Source organism: Littorina saxatilis, linkage group LG9 (assembly GCF_037325665.1).
Source record: "Littorina saxatilis isolate snail1 linkage group LG9, US_GU_Lsax_2.0, whole genome shotgun sequence".
NCBI classification, from domain to species: Eukaryota; Metazoa; Mollusca; class Gastropoda; order Littorinimorpha; family Littorinidae; genus Littorina; species Littorina saxatilis.
In genome coordinates this window covers 61704936-61727177 of record NC_090253.1, presented here as the reverse complement: position 1 = coordinate 61727177, position 22242 = coordinate 61704936, and the positions used below count along the sequence as shown (strand labels likewise).

At 43.1% G+C, this 22242-nt stretch overlaps 1 protein-coding gene across 2 annotated transcripts in view; it reads left to right on the top strand.

Annotated features, from left to right (window-relative positions):
• The window catches only part of LOC138976711 (sulfotransferase 1C2-like), a 99006-nt gene that overhangs the window by 61460 nt on the left and 15304 nt on the right, over window positions 1-22242 (top strand). For both annotated transcript variants that reach the window (XM_070349583.1, XM_070349582.1), the window contains exon 2: window positions 6272-6554. In XM_070349583.1, the coding sequence (XP_070205684.1) occupies window positions 6372-6554 (183 nt within the window). In that variant the 5' untranslated portion in view covers window positions 6272-6371. The remainder of the gene's footprint in view (window positions 1-6271; window positions 6555-22242) is intronic.

Below are 22242 nucleotides of genomic sequence, written 5' to 3'. Positions count from 1 at the left end.
TCTGGCCTCCTCTACATCCATGGTGCAGGAAATCAGCCTGTGGTACCCTTCACACAAAAGATGAAAAGTGACATATTTATTTGAATGTATTTGAATAATGTTTACTATCTCAGAGAGTCGGTCAAAGCCGGGTTAGCAAGTCTTCACACAACAGACCAAAATGAAAGAAAATTGTATTTCATGAATTCGTATAATTCTTACTGTTTCAGGTTAAAAAACAAACAAACACAGTTTCCAGTGACCCAACTGATTCTGGAATCTTTCTGACCGCTACATTTATTCGCTTCAAACAGTCGCTAACAGAATGTTGACCATAGTGAGGGTTCGTACGTTAAACCCATCAAATTCACAGAGGTCGCTTACAAATGATGTGCAAACATGTTCCAATTAATACAAATAAAAAAATCTTACTGTTAAGATGTATTAGGTAACAAACCTTGATACAGTAGTACTAGTGAAATCGGCTCCCTTCTGTGGCACCGGAATAAATGCAGAACGCTTGTTCCCAGGAACCGGCATGTGGTGTAACTCTTGTATATATCCTGTAAAAATAAAATTCACACCAATGCACGGTCAACTTAAAATAAGCAAAAGGATGAGAAACAAGCAACAAACCAAAATTGTAAAACTCAAAGAGCGGTACCTCTTCATTTTTCAAAACCACTTATCTCATTTGATTAGCATACACTGTATGCTTTTGTCTGTTACCTACCGTCTTTGAAAGTTTGATCACAACACTGTAAAGACATGGGGAGTGGAGTGTTTTTATCTCCAGCTGGTCATCCTACTATCTGGCCTACCCTCACTCAGTTTTTGACTCTACCCCTCCCCACCTTATCCTTAACGTAGGCAGGACTAATCATTTATCATACCATGAACAATCTCTTTCTCCTCGCCTTTTATTCAAAGTTCGTTTAATCTGTTTAAAATCACCAGCGTGGCGATCATGATTTCCTTACTTGTAATCAACAAACACTGTACATAAAGCTTCCCATTGTAGTTTCTTTGTAATCAACACGACAACAGATAGATCTAGATCTATCAGCATCACAATCCAGCTGATGAGCTATTGCAAGATTACTCTGCACTTCAGCGCTTCACCCGATGAATAACAGACCCCAGGGGAGAATTAAACAGTAAAATGATGTGACATTGGTGAATGGATGCGTATTCTTGAAAACTTACCTTCAGAAACGTTGTTTTCGCTCAAATCAAAACACGCAATGTTGCGGAGGCCGCCATCTTGAATTTTCATGCTGCGGATATATAAAATTCTAAAAACGATCAAATTAAATACCAGAACACAAAAATACCCTTAAGAGTATTTATGTCATGCATGTGTTATCAGCAGACAACTTCTGGTGCATGGTAAACCATTGAATTTTACATTTGCTGAGTTGGGAATATTTACTGCTGAGCGCTTTTGGTACGAATTTCGTCTGCTGTAAATGCAGCCTTTTATTCCCTATCAAAGACAAAAAAAACGATTTCTGAAGTGGCTCTGTATCTGAAATCCCTTAAATAATTATAAGGAACAATACCACAAAGTATGATGTTTGTTGCAAGATGTGAATGATTTATGAGTGCGTCTGCAACATACGAGCCCCACTAAAACAGTACGTCGACAAAGTGGTCTTGTAAGAAGACAGACAGACAGACAGACAGACAAACAGACAGACAGACAGACAGACAGACAGACAGACAGACAGACAATTATGATACACATAATGAACTTCTCTCAAAATGCCGGCATTTTGCAAGCAAGATTCATCGACGATTTTGAGATCAGTTAATATGTGTATCATAAGTTTGTCTGTCTGTCTGTCTACTTAACGTGGTGTAAATGTGACGCTTTGCTCTGTCAATGATGAAACGTTCCAATAACCTACAATTCTTGGTTTTTTTTTTATTCTGAATTTTGGAACGTTAATGGTCTGTCTGTTTTTGGATTTCTGTCTTTCTCTCCGTCCTTCTTTCTTTCTTTCGTTGTGTCTACCAATCAGCTTCTTTCTTTCTTTCGTTGTGTCTACCAATCAGCTTCTTTCTTTCTTTCGTTGTGTCTACCAATCAGCTTCTTTCTTTCTTTCGTTGTGTCTACCAATCAGTTTCTTTCTTTCTTTCGTTGTGTCTACCAATCAGCTTTTTTTTTTTTTTTTCGTTGTGTCTACCAATCAGCTTCTTTCTTTCTTTCGTTGTGTCTACCAATCAGCTTCTTTCTTTCTTTCGTTGTGTCTACCAATCAGCTTCTTTCTTTCTTTCGTTGTGTCTACCAATCAGCTTCTTTCTTTCTTTCGTTGTGTCTACCAATCAGCTTCTTTCTTTCTTTCGTTGTGTCTACCAATCAGCTTCTTTCTTTCTTTCGTTGTGTCTACCAATCAGCGAGACCTTAGAGCTTTTTCAGCAGCTCACGAGAAAGAGACATTTCTTGATGTAGATGTTTGTCCACTTAGGGTTATGCGTTTAGAACACTTTCTGTTGGACGGACGGTTACCTTACACGAAAATAAACTTACATCATTCGCAGAACCTTTTTTTCATAACAAGAAATATGGACATTCTTTTTCTACTTTTTACCCCCCGCGGGTTAGGGGGAGTCCCATATTGGTTGGGACTAGAAAGAATTTACCCGATGCTACCCAGCATGTCGTAAGAGGCGACTAACGGTTCTGTTTCTTTTCTTCTTTTGTCTTATTTCTGCCTTACCAGTCCTTTCACCTATATTTCCTTCCAAGAAAACTCTCCCTACTATTCCCTGCAGTTTTCCAATTCTTTTCTTGTTGTCTTATTTCTACCTGACTGGATCCATCACCTTTATTTCACTTACCAAAAGTCTTCTTTTCCACATCCTTATTTCTCTGCACCCCGCATGTCGTATGAGGCGACTAACGGATTCTGTTTCTCCTTTTACCCTTGTTAAGTGGTTCTTGTATAGAATATAGTCAATGTTTGTAAAGATTTTAGTCAAGCAGTATGTAAGAAATGTTTAGTCCTTTGTACTGGAAACTTGCATTCTCCCAGTAAGGTCATATATTGTACTACGTTGCAAGCCCCTGGAGCAATTTTTTGATTAGTGCTTTTGTGAACAAGAAACACTTAACAAGTGGCTCTATCCCATCTCCCCCCTTTCCCCTATCCCATCTCCCCCCTTTCCCTCGTCGCGATATAACCTTCGTGGTTGAAAACGACGTTAAACACCAAATAAAGAAAGAAAGTTTTTCTACTTTTTACGGTGCTAAATACACACCTGTCAATATATTAATAAAAGGGGTTGCCAGCGTTGCAATGTGATTTCACGCCAACATCTGTACTGTCACCTGGCAGTGTTTTGGAATGAAGAAAGTGCCATTCTGAATCCCCTAATGAAACATGTACATACAACTTTTCCACATGGGAAATAGGAACTTTAGATTGTTGCAGAATGAATCATTCTAAAACACGGACACACTGAGACACAAAGACAGACACGTACAGACTCCGACAGACATAGGCACACACACACACGTACACGCAAATACATACACACACAAACACACATATAAACACACACACAAACACACATATAAACACACACATACACACACACACATACACGCAAGTACGTACACACACACACATATAAACACACACACATACACACACACTCGCGCACACACACACACACACACACACGAGTTTTTTTGAGTTTCAAATCAGTTTATTCGTTTCAACTTTTGACGACTGCCCCCCCCCCACCCCACTCCATTTGGACAGGTATTCTCGATTTCGGGGTATGCGTGCTTGGTCTTATGCGTTCGCGTGTACCTTTGTGTGTACAGTGGCCTTCGTTCTGCCCAGGCGTCATAGTTGGTAGCCTGCTAGACTATTGTTGTTGTTCAGTCAACTGTAGCTACACTGACCAGCGCCTACGTGCGTTGAGTCACATAGTGAGTTGACCCTTTTCCCACTGTTCTGCCCGCTTATGCAATTCACGACTTTCCGACCTTGACATTGTAGCTGGGTCATGTGGGCGTTGGCATCATTGTCCAATCAGAAATAGTCAATGATCATCTCCGAAGTGTGTTCCGGTCCGGAACGCAAAACAGTTTGCGCGGAAAAAGAGAACGTGGTTTGACAACTATAGGGCATTTTGACCGGCTCGCACTACAGAATCGTTCAAATGTGGGAAAACGACACATCTGACAAATAGCCAGTGGTTACCAACATGAGAAACTGGGGATAGGAATCGTAATCCGTATGTATACAAGTTTGAAGCGTATGGCATTCCGTTTGTCAAATAATTATTTGGATACTTTTTCATGTTTTTTTCACCAGTTTTAGCTAAATAATCATTATTTAGAAGCTCATGTGCTAAATAAGTAATTGTTAAAAAAAACAAAGGATTACTGTACTCACCGATACAAAGACGACACAAGACGATTACGAATTTTCGCTTCTGGAAGCTTCATCAGGAAAAGAACACAAAAGACAACAAAAAGCAGAAGCAACACGGAACGAACAGGGTTTGAAAGAAAATGGAGGGGATGTTCCGTGTTGCGTCTCCTTTTTGTTGTCTTTTGTGTTCTTTTACTGATGAAGCTTCCAGAAGCAAAAATTCGTAATCGTCTTGTGTCGCCTTTGTATCGGTGAGTACAGTAATCCTTTGGTTTTTGGCTGACGAAGTGTAGCCTTTGCGTTCGTAACTTTTGTCTGTCTGTGCGTGCGTATGTATGTATGTGGTAGAAACTTTAACATTTCGTCATTTGAAGACGTCACACGCACATACGTGCGTGCGTGTGTATGTCTGTGGTAGAAACTTTAACATTTCGTCATTTGAAGACTTCTTCTTTATTTGGTGTTAAACGTCGTTTTCAACCACGAAGGTTATATCGCGACGGGGAAAGGGGGGGGAGGGGGATGGGATAGAGCCACTTGTTAATTGTTTCTTGTTCACAAAAGCACTAATCAAAAAATTGCTCCAGGGGCTTGCAACGTAGTACAATGTATGACCTTACTGGGAGAATGCAAGTTTCCAGTACAAAGGACTTAACATTTCTTACATACTGCTTGACTAAAATCTTTACAAACATGGACTATATTCTATACAAGAGACACTTAACAAGGGTAAAAGGAGAAACAGAATCCGTTAGTCGCCTCTTACGACATGCTGGGGAGCATCGGGTAAATTCTTCCCCCTAACCCGCGGGGGGGTCATTTGAAGACGTCACATTATGGCGTAAGAGGGTTAGACGTCACGCGAAGGAATTGCTGAAAGTCTCGGTCATTGTTACTTTGAGCGGGCCGAGACTAGTTGGCAGTCGTGTCGCAGGTATTGTTGACACTCTCTCTCTCTCTCTCTCTCTCTCTCTCTCTCTCTCTCTCTCTCTCTCTCTCTCTCTCTCTCTCTCTCTCTTTCTTTCAACTTCAGGCCCTTCAAGCGTTATTATTCTGATTTGTTTCGTTTTGGTTTCATTTTTCATTGCTCATTTTTCTTTTTGATTTATTTCCCTTCCCCCTTCTTTTGCGCTTGGAGGACATCATTTTCTCTGATAAGTCGTTTTGATATTTGTATTGTTGTTTTCATTTTTTTTTTAACCTGTTGAAGACCATTAGGTCGAAACGTTGTTCATTGTCATTTGTTTGTATATTTCGTTGCGAGTCCAGAATAAATATAGGTTACACACTCCGAGTTCTGAATATCGTGCATATTTTCCCTAGGGTTGATTTTCAGGTATTACCTCGCGACCCGAGGGAAAATATGCACGATATTCAGGACGAGGTGTGTAAGCTTTTTATCCCATTACTCCGACGTTTTCATTAAAAAACCTGACTTTTTGACACAAACTTTGCGAGTGCCTGTTTACTGCTCATCAAACCTTCTGCCACCGAAAATCGTGTCATGATATTAATGTGCGAAACGAGTCCCCTTTTGTCTTTTTGTTTCCAGGATTGTGCCGTTGAATGCATTTGATACTGTGCAGTTACCGGCTGGTTTCAGTCGGTTACCCGAGCTGGCATTCGTCAAAACTGCGAAAGACCGCATTCTGATAATCTTCGCTTCACAGCTAGCGACGGGAGAGAATGATACCCGAAGGGAAGTGACTCATTTTGGACCTGATCGAGTTCAGCGGGATTCGAATGACCGCGTGTGTGATTTTACAAGCGATGAAGATGATTGCTGAGTTTGTGCTTATTCGAGCCTTTGTGCTTCAGTGTTCAAACTTGTATTACCTACTTCTTCAATCGTCACTTACTGATTTAGGTGAGCCTAACTTTGATGTCTGTCGTTGTCTTAGGCGAGGTATCTGTCTGGGGGAAAACGGCGCACCACTGTCGAGTGTCTTTTCCCGTGGAACATCGTATCTTGACGTGCCCGTGGCAAAGAAGGCACGAGACATGGGCTGCAAACTTTCTGCAAAGGCGTTCAAGCATGACGAGGTGTGTCCGGTGAGCTATACCTCAAAGAACGTGACCTTGACGGACAAAGTCATGGCCACCAACGGAGTAATACCAAAACCGGAAGTGAAAGAAAGGGAAATAAGCAAACCGACCAATAACAACGATTCGCTGCTCACCCAGGTAAGCAGGTTACGTTCTGTTTGTTGGACTTTCTCTTTCTGTTTGTTGGACGCTCTCTTTCTGTTTGTTGAACGCTCTCTTTCTGTTTGTTGGACGCTCTTTTTCTGTTTGTTGGACGCTCTCTTTCTGTTTGTTGAACGCTCTCTTTCTGTTTGTTGGACGCTCTCTTTCTGTTTGTTGGACGCTCTCTTTCTGTTTGTTGGACGCTCTCTTTCTGTTTGTTGAACGCTCTTTTTCTGTTTGTTGGACGCTCTCTTTCTGTTTGTTGGACGCTCTCTTTCTGTTTGTTGGACGCTCTCTTTCTGTTTGTTGGACGCTCTCTTTCTGTTTGTTGGACGTTCTCTTTCTGTTTGTTGGACGTTCTCTTTCTGTTTGTTGGACGCTCTCTTTCTGTTTGTTGGACGCTCTCTTTCTGTTTGTTGGACGCTCTCTTTCTGTTTGTTGGACGTTCTCTTTCTGTTTGTTGGACGCTCTTTTTCTGTTTGTTGGACGCTCTCTTTCTGTTTGTTGGACGCTCTCTTTCTGTTTGTTGGACTTTCTCTTTCTGTTTGTTGGACGTTCTCTTTCTGTTTGTTGGACGTTCTCTTTCTGTTTGTTGGACGTTCTCTTTCTGTTTGTTGGACGCTCTCTTTCTGTTTGTTGGACGCTCTCTTTCTGTTTGTTGGACGCTCTCTTTCTGTTTGTTGGACGTTCTCTTTCTGTTTGTTGGACGCTCTTTTTCTGTTTGTTGGACGCTCTCTTTCTGTTTGTTGGACGCTCTCTTTCTGTTTGTTGGACGCTCTCTTTCTGTTTGTTGGACGCTCTCTTTCTGTTTGTTGGACGCTCTCTTTCTGTTTGTTGGACGCTCTCTTTCTGTTTGTTGGACGCTCTCTTTCTGTTTGTTGGACGTTCTCTTTCTGTTTGTTGGACGCTCTCTTTCTGTTTGTTGGACGTTCTCTTTCTGTTTGTTGGACGCTCTTTTTCTGTTTGTTGGACGCTCTCTTTCTGTTTGTTGGACGCTCTCTTTCTGTTTGTTGGACGCTCTCTTTCTGTTTGTTGGACGCTCTCTTTCTGTTTGTTGGACGCTCTCTTTCTGTTTGTTGGACGCTCTCTTTCTGTTTGTTGGACGCTCTCTTTCTGTTTGTTGGACGCTCTCTTTCTGTTTGTTGGACGCTCTCTTTCTGTTTGTTGGACGCTCTCTTTCTGTTTGTTGGACGCTCTCTTTCTGTTTGTTGGACGCTCTCTTTCTGTTTGTTGGACGCTCTCTTTCTGTTTGTTGGACGCTCTCTTTCTGTTTGTTGGACGCTCTCTTTCTGTTTGTTGGACGTTCTCTTTCTGTTTGTTGGACGTTCTCTTTCTGTTTGTTGGACGCTCTCTTTCTGTTTGTTGGACGTTCTCTTTCTGTTTGTTGGACGTTCTCTTTCTGTTTGTTGGACGTTCTCTTTCTGTTTGTTGGACGTTCTCTTTCTGTTTGTTGGACGCTCTCTTTCTGTTTGTTGGACGTTCTCTTTCTGTTTGTTGGACGTTCTCTTTCTGTTTGTTGGACGTTCTCTTTCTGTTTGTTGGACGTTCTCTTTCTGTTTGTTGGACGTTCTCTTTCTGTTTGTTGGACGTTCTCTTTCTGTTTGTTGGACGTTCTCTTTCTGTTTGTTGGACGCTCTCTTTCTGTTTGTTGGACGTTCTCTTTCTGTTTGTTGGACGTTCTCTTTCTGTTTGTTGGACGCTCTCTTTCTGTTTGTTGGACGCTCTCTTTGTGTTTGTTGGACGTTCTCTTTCTGTTTGTTGGACGTTCTCTTTCTGTTTGTTGGACGCTCTCTTTCTGTTTGTTGGACGCTCTCTTTCTGTTTGTTGGACGTTCTCTTTCTGTTTGTTGGACGCTCTCTTTCTGTTTGTTGGACGCTCTCTTTCTGTTTGTTGGACGCTCTCTTTCTGTTTGTTGGACGCTCTCTTTCTGTTTGTTGGACGCTCTCTTTCTGTTTTTTTGGACGCTCTCTTTCTGTTTGTTGGACGCTCTCTTTCTGTTTGTTGGACGCTCTCTTTCTGTTTGTTGGACGCTCTCTTTCTGTTTGTTGGACGCTCTCTTTCTGTTTGTTGGACGCTCTCTTTCTGTTTGTTGGACGCTCTCTTTCTGTTTGTTGGACGCTCTCTTTCTGTTTGTTGGACGCTCTCTTTCTGTTTGTTGGACGCTCTCTTTCTGTTTGTTGGATGCTCTCTTTCTGTTTGTTGGACGCTCTCTTTCTGTTTGTTGGACGCTCTCTTTCTGTTTGTTGGACGCTCTCTTTCTGTTTGTTGGACGCTCTCTTTCTGTTTGTTGGACGCTCTCTTTCTGTTTGTTGGACGCTCTCTTTCTGTTTGTTGGACGTTCTCTTTCTGTTTGTTGGACGCTCTCTTTCTGTTTGTTGGACGCTCTCTTTCTGTTTGTTGGACGCTCTCTTTCTGTTTGTTGGACGCTCTCTTTCTGTTTGTTGGACGTTCTCTTTCTGTTTGTTGGACGCTCTCTTTCTGTTTGTTGGACGCTCTCTTTCTGTTTGTTGGACGCTCTCTTTCTGTTTGTTGTACGCTCTCTTTCTGTTTGTTGGACGCTCTCTTTCTGTTTGTTGGACGCTCTCTTTCTGTTTGTTGGACGCTCTCTTTCTGTTTGTTGGACGCTCTCTTTCTGTTTGTTGGACGCTCTCTTTCTGTTTGTTGGACGCTCTCTTTCTGTTTGTTGGACGTTCTCTTTCTGTTTGTTGGACGCTCTCTTTCTGTTTGTTGGACGCTCTCTTTCTGTTTGTTGGACGTTCTCTTTCTGTTTGTTGGACGTTCTCTTTCTGTTTGTTGGACGTTCTCTTTCTGTTTGTTGGACGTTCTCTTTCTGTTTGTTGGACGTTCTCTTTCTGTTTGTTGGACGTTCTCTTTCTGTTTGTTGGACGTTCTCTTTCTGTTTGTTGGACGCTCTCTTTCTGTTTGTTGGACGCTCTCTTTCTGTTTGTTGGACGTTCTCTTTCTGTTTGTTGGACGCTCTCTTTCTGTTTGTTGGACGCTCTCTTTCTGTTTGTTGGACGCTCTCTTTCTGTTTGTTGGACGTTCTCTTTCTGTTTGTTGGACTTTCTCTTTCTGTTTGTTGGACGTTCTCTTTCTGTTTGTTGGACGTTCTCTTTCTGTTTGTTGGACGTTCTCTTTCTGTTTGTTGGACGTTCTCTTTCTGTTTGTTGGACGTTCTCTTTCTGTTTGTTGGACGTTCTCTTTCTGTTTGTTGGACGCTCTCTTTCTGTTTGTTGGACGCTCTCTTTCTGTTTGTTGGACGTTCTCTTTCTGTTTGTTGGACGCTCTCTTTCTGTTTGTTGGACGCTCTCTTTCTGTTTGTTGGACGTTCTCTTTCTGTTTGTTGGACGTTCTCTTTCTGTTTGTTGGACGTTCTCTTTCTGTTTGTTGGACGCTCTCTTTCTGTTTGTTGGACGCTCTCTTTCTGTTTGTTGGACGCTCTCTTTCTGTTTGTTGGACGCTCTCTTTCTGTTTGTTGGACGCTCTCTTTCTGTTTGTTGGACGCTCTCTTTCTGTTTGTTGGACGCTCTCTTTCTGTTTGTTGGACGTTCTCTTTCTGTTTGTTGGACGCTCTCTTTCTGTTTGTTGGACGCTCTCTTTCTGTTTGTTGGACGCTCTCTTCCTGTTTGTTGGACGCTCTCTTTCTGTTTGTTGGACGCTCTCTTTCTGTTTGTTGGACGCTCTCTTTCTGTTTGTTGGACGCTCTCTTTCTGTTTGTTGGACGCTCTCTTTCTGTTTGTTGGACGCTCTCTTTCTGTTTGTTGGACGCTCTCTTTCTGTTTGTTGGACGCTCTCTTTCTGTTTGTTGGACGCTCTCTTTCTGTTTGTTGGACGCTCTCTTTCTGTTTGTTGGACGCTCTCTTTCTGTTTGTTGGACGCTCTCTTTCTGTTTGTTGGACGCTCTCTTTCTGTTTGTTGGACGTTCTCTTTCTGTTTGTTGGACGTTCTCTTTCTGTTTGTTGGACGCTCTCTTTCTGTTTGTTGGACGCTCTCTTTCTGTTTGTTGGACGCTCTCTTTCTGTTTGTTGGACGTTCTCTTTCTGTTTGTTGGACGTTCTCTTTCTGTTTGTTGGACGCTCTCTTTCTGTTTGTTGGACGCTCTCTTTCTGTTTGTTGGACTTTCTCTTTCTGTTTGTTGGACGCTCTCTTTCTGTTTGTTGAACGCTCTTTTTCTGTTTGTTGGACGCTCTCTTTCTGTTTGTTGGACGCTCTCTTTCTGTTTGTTGGACGTTCTCTTTCTGTTTGTTGGACGTTCTCTTTCTGTTTGTTGGACGCTCTCTTTCTGTTTGTTGGACGCTCTCTTTCTGTTTGTTGGACGCTCTCTTTCTGTTTGTTGGACGCTCTCTTTCTGTTTGTTGGACGTTCTCTTTCTGTTTGTTGGACGCTCTCTTTCTGTTTGTTGGACGCTCTCTTTCTGTTTGTTGGACGCTCTCTTTCTGTTTGTTGGACGTTCTCTTTCTGTTTGTTGGACGCTCTCTTTCTGTTTGTTGGACGCTCTCTTTCTGTTTGTTGGACGTTCTCTTTCTGTTTGTTGGACGCTCTCTTTCTGTTTGTTGGACGTTCTCTTTCTGTTTGTTGGACGTTCTCTTTCTGTTTGTTGGACGCTCTCTTTCTGTTTGTTGGACGCTCTCTTTCTGTTTGTTGGACGCTCTCTTTCTGTTTGTTGAACGCTCTTTTTCTGTTTGTTGGACTTTCTCTTTCTGTTTGTTGGACGTTCTCTTTCTGTTTGTTGGACGCTCTCTTTCTGTTTGTTGGACGCTCTTTTTCTGTTTGTTGGACGCTCTCTTTCTGTTTGTTGGACGCTCTCTTTCTGTTTGTTGGACGCTCTCTTTCTGTTTGTTGGACGCTCTCTTTCTGTTTGTTGTACGCTCTCTTTCTGTTTGTGTTTTGGTGTGTATGTGTGTTTGCATTTCTCTATGTTTATTGGATTGTCTGTCTGTTTGCACGTAGACAACACACACACACACACACACACACACACACACACACACACACACACACACACACACACACACACACACACACATTCACCTTGTAGTGGGGACAGTTGCCGCTAAATTCCACAGAATTTCGTAACATCATTTGTGTATACATGTAAAATGCCAAAAACTAGGAATGGTATCAGAATAACAAGTCGCGTAAGGCGAAAATACAACATTTAGTCAAGTAGCTGTCGAACTCACAGAATGAAACTGAACGCAATGCCATTTTTCAGCAAGAGCGTATACTCGTAGCATCGTCAGTCCACCGCTCATGGCAAAGGCAGTGAAATTGACAAGAAGAGCGGGGTAGCAGTTGCGCTAAGAAGGATAGCACGCTTTTCGGTACCTCTCTTTGTTTTAACTTTCTGAGCGTGTTTTTAATCCAAACATATATCTATATGTTTTTGGAATCAGGAACCGACAAGGAATAAGATGAAAGTGTTTTTAAATTGATTTCGACAATTTAATTTTGATAATAATTTTTGTATATTTAATTTCCAGAGCTTGTTTTTAATTCAAATATAACATATTTATATGTTTTAGGAATCAGAAAATGATGGAGAATAAGATGAACGTAAATTTGGATCGTTTTATAAATTTTTATTTTTGTTTACAATTTTCAGATTTTTAATGACCAAAGTCATTAATTAACTTTTAAGCCACCAAGCTGAAATGCAATACCGAAGTCCGGGCTTCGTCGAAGATTACTTGACCAAAATTTCAACCAATTTGGTTAAAAAATGAGGGCGTGACAGTGCCGCCTCAACTTTCACGAAAAGCCGGATATGACGTCATCAAAGACATTTATCAAAAAAATGAAAAAAACGTTCGGGGATTTCATATCCAGGAACTCTCATGTCAAATTTCATAAAGATCGGTCTGAATCGCTCTACACACACACACACAGACACACACACACACACACGCACGCACATACACCACGACCCTCGTCTCGATTCCCCCCTATACGTTAAAACATTTAGTCAAAACTTGACTAAATGTAAAAAGACAGCATATCATGATGTCGCATTTAAACTATATCAAATGTCTGTATTATTTTCATTTGAGCCGACAAGCTTACTTGGCTTAAACACAATGTGATTCATTTAACACTCATGACAACACCACGAAATACTTACAAAGGATCACAACAAACTAAAAACTTACAAAAAGTGCCTGATAAAACAAAGGGAAGTAAGCGCTCTAAATGCAGACGACATGTGTAATAGAGTAAGTGAGAATTGTGCGGAACCAGCCTCCTAGCACAAGAGAGAATAACAAGGATTGGAATGAACAAGCGACTTTCATTCTTGTTTGTTTGTTTGTTCGTTCATGGGCTGAAACTGCCACGGCTTTTACGTGCATGACCGTTTTTACCCCGCCATTAGGGCAGCCATACGCCGCTTTCGGAGGAAGCATGCTGGGTATTTTCGTGTTTCTATAACCCACCGAACTCTGACATGGATTACAGGATCTTTTTCGTGCGCACTTGGTCTTGTGCTTGCGTGTACACACGGGGGTGTTCGGACACCGAGGGGAGTCTGCACACAAAGTTGACTCTTGAGAAATAAATCTCTCGCCGAACGTGGGGACGAACTCACGCTGGCAGCGGCCAACTGGATACAAATCCAGCGCGCTACCGACTGAGCTACATCCCCGCCCTACTTTCATTCTAATTTCTATTAGATTCTCTTATAATTATAGTGTTCACATAATCCCACATTTCATGGCGGAATGAATATATGATTAAGAACATGTGAATTCAAAACTTGTTAAATTCAAGTTTATCAATATCATTGACAGACAGGAAGACACATGAGGGAAAACGTCGGAGAGAAAAAATGAACAGGAAAAATAAACCAAGTCGCGTAAAGCAAAATCAATACATTTAGTCAATATGTGGGCCTCACAGAATGAAACTGAACAAACTGCATTTTGTTTCGCCACGACTAGTAAATACTAGGCTGACCGAAACCCCAAAGACAGCATTGACGTGACATGTTGTCTTGGTAACACAAGTCAAATGAACTTGATTTGCATAACACGGTTTTTCGTGATATTGAGCTTGTTATAAATCCACACACAACATACACATATTTTTGGATAGGATGGGCGGTCACTGCCACACGGTAAAGCTTTTTATTCCACCGAAAATTGTTCTTTGGGTTTTTCCATCATTTGGAGGAAAAAGGAAAAACGGACATGTAAAAGAAAAACAGAAAGAACAGAAAAGCTAGAAAGGGGGTGGGTCGGTCGGAGAGGGAGGGGGGGGTTTACCTTTTACGCCACCGGAAATAACTCTTTGGGTTTTCCTTCTTTTGGGGGAAAAAGGACACATGAAACTGAAAGGCTAAAAAAAATAAAAAATTAAAAACAAAACAAATTGGTACAAGAATATATCTTTTTTCGCATTGCGACCTTGTGGAAATGCACCCACACCAAGCAGGCAAAGCATTTTTCTGTTTTCAAAGCCGACAGTAAACCTTTTGCTCGTTTTGACAGTTCATTAATTATGTCACACGATATGGATGAGAAGGAAACTTGAAAATAATTTTCAGACAGCCTCCACCCCGCCCCCACTTCCGTTCACCCCCCCCCCCCCACCATAGTCGGTTTTCCCCCCACGTTGCTTTAGCAGTTGTGTGCTATTTTTCCTGTCAGACACAAGAGTTGTGATGCACACCACGCAATTTTAATCTGGTTCTTGAGTTCGCAGAGAAGTCAGGGACGCGCCTCTAGGAAGTAAGACGAGTATGGTGGTGGTGGTGGTAGGGGGGGGGGGGGGGTCTGGGAAAGGGTCGTGAGGGGATAAGCTTCTTTGCAGGGTATATAACTCATGCCCATTAGCTTCGTCACGTTGTCAAGAATCAAAAGCCAAGAATGGTAAGTCAGAGACCGTGGAGTACACAGGGATGACGCGTGGTAAGGTAGAGTTCGGTCTTAGGGTTGAAGAAAGAATCGGGTTAAGGATTACAGTGTATGTAACAGGGGTTACGTTTATAAACTATGGCATTTTAGCTTCGTCACGTTATCAAAAAATCAAGAATGGTAAGTTATTAGAACGTTTAATTTAGGACTTAAAACATTACAATCACAATTACAATCAGGTTAAGCGGCTTATGGCTGCCCAAATGGCGGGGTTAAAACGGTCATAAACGTAAAAATCAACTCGTGCTAAAACACGAGAGTTTCAGACCATGAACGCAGAAGAAGCCGAAGACAATCAAGTTGTCAAGGCTTTTATTTTTAACACGATAGCATATGGAGGCGGGGAAAGGGGGGGAGGGGTGGGGTGGGGGGGTTGAAAGGAGAGAGAGAAAATGTAAGTTTTACGCCCTCACGGCAAAGCCATTAGGGGCATGTTACACGGGAAAACCCGGCTTTGTATGAAAATAAAAAATAAAAATGCAGGGGGGGGGGGGGGGGATGTAGACAGCTCGCTGCCGGCTGCTAGAGGAGACCTGAAGTGGGGTGAAAGGAGAACAGGTTTACATAAATTATATTTCTTTAAGAAAAAGAAGAAAAAGGCGCAGCCATAGTGACATTGAAACATCCCTGAAGTCATTGTAGGTGCACGGCTGTGTGTCTTCAGCCCCCATAATGGTCCAGTCTCATGTGTCATCACGACCTATATTGCTCTAATAAAAACCTAAAATGTTCAGATCCAATTGTGTTCAGTTCCCAAACTGTCCGATCTCATGGTAATGTTTAACGTTCAAAATAATCCGATTTCTTTTTTTCTAATGATTATAGTGTTCCACGACATCAATGTTCGGACTCTACAATAATGTTCCGGGCCCGAAATGTTGCCATCGTGGTGTCCACAGTATTCGTATTTCTTGGATTTCAGGACCCAGAATAATTGTGTGACCCCAGCCCATTCCAATCGGAAGGCCAACAGATTCACCAAGTGACTGCGCGTGCAGGTTACAGGGTTTTAATTCAATCTCGGGCCCTCTGCGGGCATGGAGAAAAACAGTTACAAATTACGACACACACAAATGCGGCAAACTATCTGGGATGCGCAAGGGGCAAGTAAAGTGTGCCTGGCCCAGTGGGAGATGAGCTGGGGCCGGAGTCATGGTGGAAATGGAACAGGGGGAGATGAGCTGGGGCCGGGGTCATGGTGGAAATGGAACAGGGGGAGATGAGCTGGGGCAGGGGTCATGGTGGAAATGGAACAGGGGGAGATGAGCTGGGGCAGGGGTCATGGTGGAAATGGAACAGGGGGAGATGAGCTGGGGCAGGGGTCATGGTGGAAATGGAACAGGGGGAGATGAGCTGGGGCCGGGGTCATGGTGGAAAGGGAACAGGGGGAGATGAGCTGGGGCAGGGGTCATGGTGGAAATGGAACAGGGAGAGATGAGCTGGGGGCGGGGTCATGGTGGAAATGGAACAGGGGGAGATGAGCTGGGGCAGGGGTCATGGTGGAAATGGAACAGGGGGAGATGAGCTGGGGCCGGGGTCATGGTGGAAATGGAACAGGGGGAGATGAGCTGGGGCCGGGGTCATGGTGGAAATGGAACAGGGAGAGATGAGCTGGGGCCGGGGTCATGGTGGAAATGGAACAGGGGGAGATGAGCTGGGGCCGGGGTCATGGTGGAAATGGAACAGGGAGAGATGAGCTGGGGCCGGGGTCATGGTGGAAATGGAACAGGGAGAGATGAGCTGGGGCCGGGGTCATGGTGGAAATGGAACAGGGGGACACCCACACGGGGTGATGGAGTGTCCGCAATGTAGGTCAGGGGCGGATCACATCATTTTTAGGGGAGGTTTCCACATTTCTTTTGGGGACAATTCGACGATGCGAAGCGTTTTGTTGAGGGCGCGAAGCGTTCGAACCTCCTAGGGGGGTCCGCGGGCAATGTTGATAAAAACAAATAAAATGGAGTAATTGGTCTAATCTGAGCCAAGAGACTTCCCCAAATACACTTTCCAAAATGTAAATTTAAGAAGACAAATATTATTTGGATCAAAACAAGGACAATTGATCGATCTGGTGTAACCTGAGCCAACAATTACCCAACTACTTTCCAAAACCGGCACTTAGAAGACAAAGGCCGGCTCCTAGGGGGGTCCGGGGGCATGCCTCCCAGAACATTTTGATAAGAACCAAGGAAAATTGAGCAATCTGGTGCAATCTGAGCCATCATTTTTTCTTTATTCTCAATTAAAAAAAATTAGGCTAGGCGGGGCCGGAAACCCCGGAAACCCCCCCTGGATCCGCCCCTGTCAGGTCGTGTGGCTATTCTGGCCAACCCGAAGCAAGAGCACACTAGGACAAAAAGCTGGCCATGAGGACCGAGTGATGATGTTCCGGGTTGGCCAAGATAGCCACACGACCTACATTGCGGACACTCCTTCACCTTTCTGCACTTTCTTTGGTCGAAACTGTCGCTTATTTCTTTTTACGAGGGGATGCCGGTCTCCGATAGAATTAACTGCTGAAGAGACGATACAAAAATTAATATTGTCATCATTTTCACGAGTTTTCATTCACAAGCACCTGGGAAATAAATCTCATGTTCCCCATGCAATAAATCCCCGGTTACCATAGTTGCAGGAAGCAGGTTATACATGGATAATCAAAAGCAAACCCAATAGAAACGCTCGGGGATTCTTCGGCGCTTTTCATTGGCGTTTCCCCAGACCTAAACAGACGACACGACACTGCTTTGCAAAGTTCCAAAAACGAACTGGCAAACTGGCAAAAGTAAACAAAAAACAAAACTACTTTATGAATGGTCATAAATTCATCACAAACAAATGAAACATACCGATATGTTTTGTCTTCTTACAAAGCCATGGAGTGCGTGTATCTGTGTTTTGATACACAGACGTTCGAAGAAACACGAACGTCAAGTTCAAGTCAAACCAATTGACCCCTGACACACACATTTTGACCCGTGCACAAGACGTTGTATCGATAAACGAAGCGCAAATAAGAAATAATAATAAAAGCAAAGAAAATAGCAACAAGACATGCAAACATCTAACAAAGCCGAGCAAGCAGAATGACAGGTCTAATGAAAAACAAAGAGGCACTGGGTCGGAAACAAGATCGCGATTCTTTCCTTCGCTGCACGACGCAAATCTTCTGTGACCTTTGACCCAACGTAGCTTCCACATTCGACCACTAAGCTTAATATTTACAACTGAAAGCCGAGGGGTGGAATACTGAGATGAACCTACAGAACTGTGCATCCTCAAACCTGACATATTCATCCCAACATTTTATGAACTCAAAAACACAGAAAGTTGCTTTCACACGCCAGCTTTGATTGCCAGTGATTATCAAAACGGAACTCGTGTGGTTATCAAAACGATACTCGTGTTTCAAAGCATGGCACCCTGTGTTGATTGTGCACTTATTTTCTCACCACCAAAATGATGACAACAACTATGTTTGGAGGTTTGTTGTCAGACCAGCTTTTTTGTCGGTCCTCGGGGGGCATATCGACTTTTGTCGGCCTTGGTCAATAAATATGAAACCAAAGACGATATGCTCCCCCTTCGGTCCGAAGACGGTACATTCATTTTTTGCTAACGTTTCAAAGCACTAGCCGCACGTGTTACTGATATTGTAACCCGATTGTTGTGTCTATGTTCGTGCGAGTTTTGCAGTGAAAAAGGCTCTGCATGAAGCATTATGAAGGAAGACTGCTACAGAAGAAGATTAGTCAAAACACGAATTCTGGACGAAACAACTGTGTCGGGGTTTTTATGGATTGTGTAGCTTGCCTCAGTGTTTCGATGGGAAAGCAAGGAAAAACACTGGGGCAAGCTACACAACGTCGTGACATTGCATGCTTGCCTCGATGTTTCCATGGAAACAATGGAACGCACCTCTTCCACAACCTATGAAAACTTGACAGATTTATTTCGAATCATCGTCTATTGTCACGTGATCGTGCTTTCTATATATGCTTGTGAGTTTTGCAACGAGAAAGGCTCTGTATGAACCATGATGAAGGAAGACAGCTACGGAGGAAGATAAGTCAATTGTGAGAGCAATTTGGGTCACATCTTTGTTCGTAAAGGTCACAACCAGACAAAAGTACACGCAGCCATGTCCACGAAGTAGGGTACTGAGTCAAAAACACACAGACAAAGGAGGGAACAAGATACTAATGTCAACCTACTTTCCGGGAAACCAGACATACTTTGCTTTGCCTGGTGATATAGGAGTAAGCTGAAACCAACAGGAATAAGGACAGGACAAAGAAAACCAAGCTGCCATTCCTGCAGTCTATTTTGGTCCTCAATTCTTGCCCCCGCCTTTGTGTGAAGCAACCCTGGGCTAGGCAGTAACAAGGTAATGCGATACTGTCATCAATAACCTTCTTGCAGGCCGGATCAGTCTCCTTAGAGATTTCCCATTGACCTAAATTACGACCTTTTCTGTCAAACATTAAAACTATTATATTGCTCTACCCATCTTAAAGGGACTACCGTTCCAGACATTCGCACGGAATAAGAGCATCGTTAACTTTTCTTGGACAATTACCAGAACTCTACTGTCTGGCTGCATTCTGCACCAAATGGGATTTCTTTTGCTCAATTGATTTAGCGAAGTGATACATATGTCCCTAATAAAATAAAATCAATAAAATGAAAAAGAAAATGAAAAATAATTGCTTTGTGCACGCGGTAGCCAGGATGTTCATTTTTGGCATGTATTTAAGTTGAACACTGTAAACGGAAGTGTTCCATTTCTGAACACCCTTTATGTATCCAGTTTTTGGACACAGTGTGATATAATAGAAGTAAGAAGGAGCACATGGTAATAACTCGTGTTATTTGACCACGGGTGTTAACAATGTGCTAACTTCTGCTAGTAGAGTTTTTCACCATGTTAAACTGTGTTAAAAACTGAGTACAGAAAGGATGTTCAAAGCACTTCAGGGTAGAATGAAGGATGTGCTTGTCCTGTGCTAAAGCTTGGATAGACCCGGGGTGGTATTGAACGCCTTGCTACACACTTTTTGTTATACCCCCCTCCCCCCACCCGCTATCTCTCCCATCTTCCCTATTCTCCCTTCTCCTAATGTATGCACTTTGCGACCGCCATCAGTGATCGCAGCGCCTGAGTCGTTAAAATGCTTTTTATTACTGCTACAAAATAATGATTTGCGTCACAGGAACACAAGTGATGAAGGAGGAGTCATAATTAATCATAGGTTGTTGACATTCGTTTCCTTTAAATAGTCCACATCCCGCCTTGTGTCAATTAACCATCATGCACGTTACCTCAGACCTGCCAAGGAATGTACGTGTGATATAGGCTTAAGCATCCTTCCATTGAGACATGTACCGTACTTTCCGGGTCATAAGGCGCGACCTTTTTCCTCGAGTTCGACCCCTGCGTCTTGTATAACGAAGCGCCTAATCCGTGTATGAAATACGAAAAAAATCAAAGAGACCGCTTGAGTACCAGTCAAACAACTTGTGATAATGCATGTTTCAGCTACTAGGTACTGCCCTGCCTTTGATCTGGCCGCACACACAGATTTCCACTCTGTTAAACTCGGTCACTGACCGGTCACTGACCCCGGTGCAGGAAGTGTTTCCTCTCTCAGATATGACAGGGGAACCACCTCTCATGGCAAAAACTGGGTCATTGACCCCTGGGAAGAAGGTCGTGTCTATAAACAAGGCCACCCAGCTATCACAATGCCTTTGATCTGGCCGCACACACAGAGCACACATATTTTCACTCAGTTAAAGTCGGTCACTGACCCCGGTGCAGGAAGTGTTTCCTCTCTCAGATATGACAGGGGAACCACCTCTCATGGCAAAAACTGGGTCATTTTGGTGCGCCCTATCGGCCCCCTGCGTCCAATGGGTGACTGGATTACAATTTTTTTTTTTAAAAGAAGGGGGTGCGTCTTGTATAACGAAGCGCCTTGTCACCCGGAAAGTACGGTATTAAAAATCCACAGCCTGTATTCAAACTAAAGCTGTTCTGGAACATCCGAGAAGATTGACGATATTCCCACTTTCAATGGCGAAGTGAGAGAACGTGGCGTGACTGTGTTAGTCGCAAAGAAAACGAGTTGTATTCGAACTAAAGCTAGTCTGGAATATTGGGTATAATTGCCACTTCAAAGGCGGCGATAGAGAGTGTTGTGTCACTGTGTCTGTGGCAGCGAAACGAAGTGCATTTAAAGTAAATTAAGCTACTTTGGAATACTTGAGATAATTCCACCTTAACAGTGAGCGAGTTAAGCGTGACTCAGTGTGTCAGTCGCAGTTACAACAAGTTGTATTCAAACTCAGTAAAGCTGTTGTGGAACATTCGAGGACATTGGGTATATTGGCACTTTAAAGGCGGAGATAGAGTGTGGCGTAACTGTGTCAGTCACAAAACACACACACACACACACATAGACACACACACACACACACACACACATAGACACACACACACACACACACACACACACACACACACACACACAAAAGACACACACACACACACACACACACACACAGACACACACACACACACTGACACACACACACAAAGACACACACACACACACACACACACACACACACACACACACACACACACACACAAAGACACGAGTTTTATTCGAACTAACATTCGAAGACATTGCCAGGGGTGTTGGCACTTTAAAGGCGGATCCAGAGAGAGTGGCGTGACTGTGTCAGTGGGTCGCGTGCCGAGGGACGGCAGTACAGGCCGTTGACCCTGTTCAGTTGACGCGGAAATTGAGTAGACCCAGGCCCAGCCAGTTCACCCGGCAAGAATGATTGATTGCTTTGCACTCTTTCCTATACTCCGTTGTGGTAGTCGTCTTCTTCTTTTCTTTATATTCTTTTTTCTTTTTTCTTTTTCTTTGTCGCCACCACCAACACCCCCCCCCCCTCTTCACCCTTCGCTCATCACCCTCCGTTTCATAGGAGAAAGGGGAGGGGTGTTGAAAGGGGAGGGGAGGGGGGAGCAGCAAATTGGAGATGGGGTCGAGTTTGGAATTACCTCCTCTTCCTTTCTCGCGCGCGTTTGCGACTGAGGTCAGAAACCAAAATAGCACATTTCTGTAGACAGAAACGGAGACGCGCGTAATCAGAAGAAACGGAGAAAGAAAAAGACATACGAAATGTAATAAATAAAATTGCCACAGAGGGAGATACAAAATATAGAAGAAAAAGAGAGAGAAAAAAAACCGAGAGCAGAAGCACCGAGCACACCAATTAATTTGATTGAAAAATGAGGGCATGACAGTGCGGCCTCAACTTTCACAAAAAGCCGGATATGACGTCATCAAAGACATTTATTGAAAACATGAAAACCAAATGTCCAGGGATATCATGAAGGGCGGTCCAACAGTTTTCTCTGAATCGCTCTACTCACACACACACACACACACACACACACACACACACACACACACACACACACACACACACACACACACACACACACACACACACACACGCCACGACCCTCGCCTCGATTCCCCGTCTATGTTAAAACATTAAAATTTTAGTCAAAACTTGACTAAATGTAAAAACACTCTCTGTCGTATGAATCAAAAGGCAACCTAATGTCCTGCAGCTGTCAGTTTGGTTAGTTAGTTAGTTAGTTAACTGTTGCTTAATGGGTCCAGCGGACCATTTAGGCCAAATCAGGACCCCACAAGTTTAACATTGCACAAATTTAAGTTAAACCAATT